The sequence below is a fragment of the Tupaia chinensis genome, unplaced genomic scaffold (assembly GCF_000334495.1).
Source record: "Tupaia chinensis unplaced genomic scaffold, TupChi_1.0 Scaffold000024_1, whole genome shotgun sequence".
NCBI lineage: Eukaryota > Metazoa > Chordata > Mammalia > Scandentia > Tupaiidae > Tupaia > Tupaia belangeri.
Window position 1 is genome coordinate 434,588 of NW_006159454.1, and position 2,554 is coordinate 437,141.

Here is a 2,554-nt window from a genome sequence, read left to right on the forward strand (position 1 = left end):
ACGTTCCGGGAGCTAGGCAGCCGGGGCCTGCGGTGACACCAGAGTGCAGAGGCTCCCGGGGTAAGGGACCCCAGGGCAGTGCTCCTCCCAGCCTCACTGTTCTCTTGGCATTCCAGGAGCCGGACCTACGACATGATCCAGTACTATCAGAACGACATCCCCTACTGAGGAGCCTCAGGGCCACCTCCACCAGGCAGCCCTCCCGGGAGCCTTCCCGCAATCATGGAGCCGAGTGACCACCCGCCCACCCCTCCGCCATGGCCCCGCCACTGCATCCTGTTCTTGTAGGGAACACAGACTGTAGCCCTCAGAGCCCAGCAGGACCCTGTAGGTGTGGCACAGGTGGGCCCTGCTCCGGCAGCGCCCCAGGGACCGAGACAATCACCAACGGTACGTGACGCGGGGGCGGGCAGCCACGCTCGCTCCGGACACGCCTGCCCGTCATGTTCCGTGGGTACATGGAGTATTTTCTTGTGTGTTAAAAAAGAAAAATTATATTCAAGATTTAAACAACATGGACAAAATAAAACCCAAAAAACGTGCTGTGTAAAGATCTGACTGATTTTGGACCTGGCAGGTGGCGCGGCAGTTAGGGCACTGGACTCCCACATGGCCGACTGTGGTTAGAATCCCAGACCTGGCAGCTTGCTTTCTCGTTCTCCCTCCCTCTCTTTGTGCTCACATTGAAGAATAACAAAGAAATAATCCTTTTTTTTTTTCTTTTTGGAGAGATTTTTGCTATAGGGCACGTGGGCTTGCCAGAAAGACAGAGAGAGAGAGACATAGAGACAGTGAGAAATCACCCCTGTCCCGTGCCTGTTCGGGCACCAGGTGTCCCAACCCGGGGGTGGGGGGACAGCCGAACGGGTTTCCTGAGTGAAGGAGTGAGAGCCGGGACAAGCGGCGTAGTGTTACGGCACGGAGATGACAGTGTCGTCGGTTTATTGTGGGCAGCACGGTACAGCACAGAGACGACGCAGTGTCACAGCTCTTAAGGGTCGCGTCGTCTACCATGAGCATCACAGAGACGACGCGGTGTCACAGTTCTTCAGGGTCTTCCGGAGACTGCACAGTGTTTCAGCTTTTCAGGCTTCTTCAGTCATCTTCCTGGTCGCCATCCTGGTCGTCTTCGTCCGGCTACTGTGGGCCAGGCATCGGGGTTATATACACTCCGGTGGGTTGTAAATGGTGGGCCCTGATTGGTTGTAAATGGTGGGCTGTGATTGGTTGTAAACGGTGGGTTATGATTGGTTGCTTTTGGACCAAACATGAGGTGGCAGATATGCAAATTTGAGGGATTCTAGTGGCCAATCAGAGCAAAGTTTTGAAGGTCAGGTTTTTTTGAAGGGAACCAATCATGGCAATTGTTTGCTCTCTGAGAAACCTCCGCTGGTGTGCAGCCTCCCACATATCCCCCGGGGAGGGATGGTCACCCCGCAATCCCTTCTCCATTCTCCTCTCGGGATCCTGGGCACGCACGCACAAGCGCCCGGCGTGAGTTTAAAGTCACCGGGTCCAGAACTCGAACTGTGGTGGGCTACATGAGAGTCCAACAACATAGCCATTACGCCAATTGCTGTGCTCTAAGTAAATCTTAAAAAAAAAAAAAAAAAAAAAATTTGACTAATTTGTTTTAGTTTGCTCTAGGGTGCATGTACTCGCCAGAGAGACCGGGGAGGGCATAGCGAGCGAGAAATCACTCCCCGGAGGCGTGGCCACTCCGCAGTCCCTTCTCAGTCCTCGCACCCTCGGCTCAGGTCCCGAGGTCATTGACTCCAGGGAACCGTGGAGCGGGCCATGTGGGAACCAGCCACCTCAACCACCACGCCACCTGCTGGCCTGGGAATTTGGTGTGACAATTGGCATCTGGTGCTAAGTGCTAGTTCGGCCAAGACCGATCCAGACACCCCGACCGGAAGCCCGCACCCGCAGGCCGGCCCACCAGGGTTGGACCCGCGCAGCACGGGAGGGCCGCAAGCTGCTGCCCCCAGGCCGCCGCCCAGCCGCCTGCCCACTGCTCTCAGCATGCCCACCCTGCCTGTTCGTGGGTCCGGTTTCTGCTCTGGTCTCCCTGTTGGGTGTGGTTTGGTTTTGAATTTGCTGGAGGGCATGCGCACTGGCCAGGGACAGAGAGGGGCAGTGAGAAGGCACCCCCAAGGGCAGGGCCACACTGCAGCCCCTTCTCCACCTCCCCCTCCTTTCAAGATTCCGGGCACCCGGGACCAGCGTGTTTCTCGATCTGCCGGGTCCAGGACTCAACCCACTCAGTCGGCCGCATGAGACCTAGCGCCTTCACCGCCAAGCCAAGTGCCAGCCCCCGCTTGGTCTCTTTGGAGGACTGAGCAGTGGGGCTCCCACACCTGTGCGAGGCTGGCCCCCAGCAGCCATCTGCCCCCACCCACCATGGCCCGTGGTCATAAGCAGGTAGGAGGGAAAGGCCCAAACTGAGCTGTTTAGCGGCCAGCAGGTGGCGTGGTGGTTGAGGCGCTGGACTCTCACATGGCCAACCACGGTTCGGATCCCAGACCTACAGGCTTGCCTTCTCACTTTCTCT

General features: G+C 57.6%; 1 protein-coding gene across 1 annotated transcript in view; it reads left to right on the forward strand.

Moving 5' to 3' along the window:
- The window catches only part of PI4KA (phosphatidylinositol 4-kinase alpha), a 140,023-nt gene extending 139,482 nt beyond the window's left edge, over positions 1–541 (forward strand). The window contains 1 exon segment of the mRNA XM_027770696.1: positions 117–541. Within this exon segment, the coding sequence (XP_027626497.1) occupies positions 117–168 (52 nt within the window). The 3' untranslated portion in view covers positions 169–541.
- The last annotated feature ends 2,013 nt before the right edge of the window (positions 542–2,554 follow it).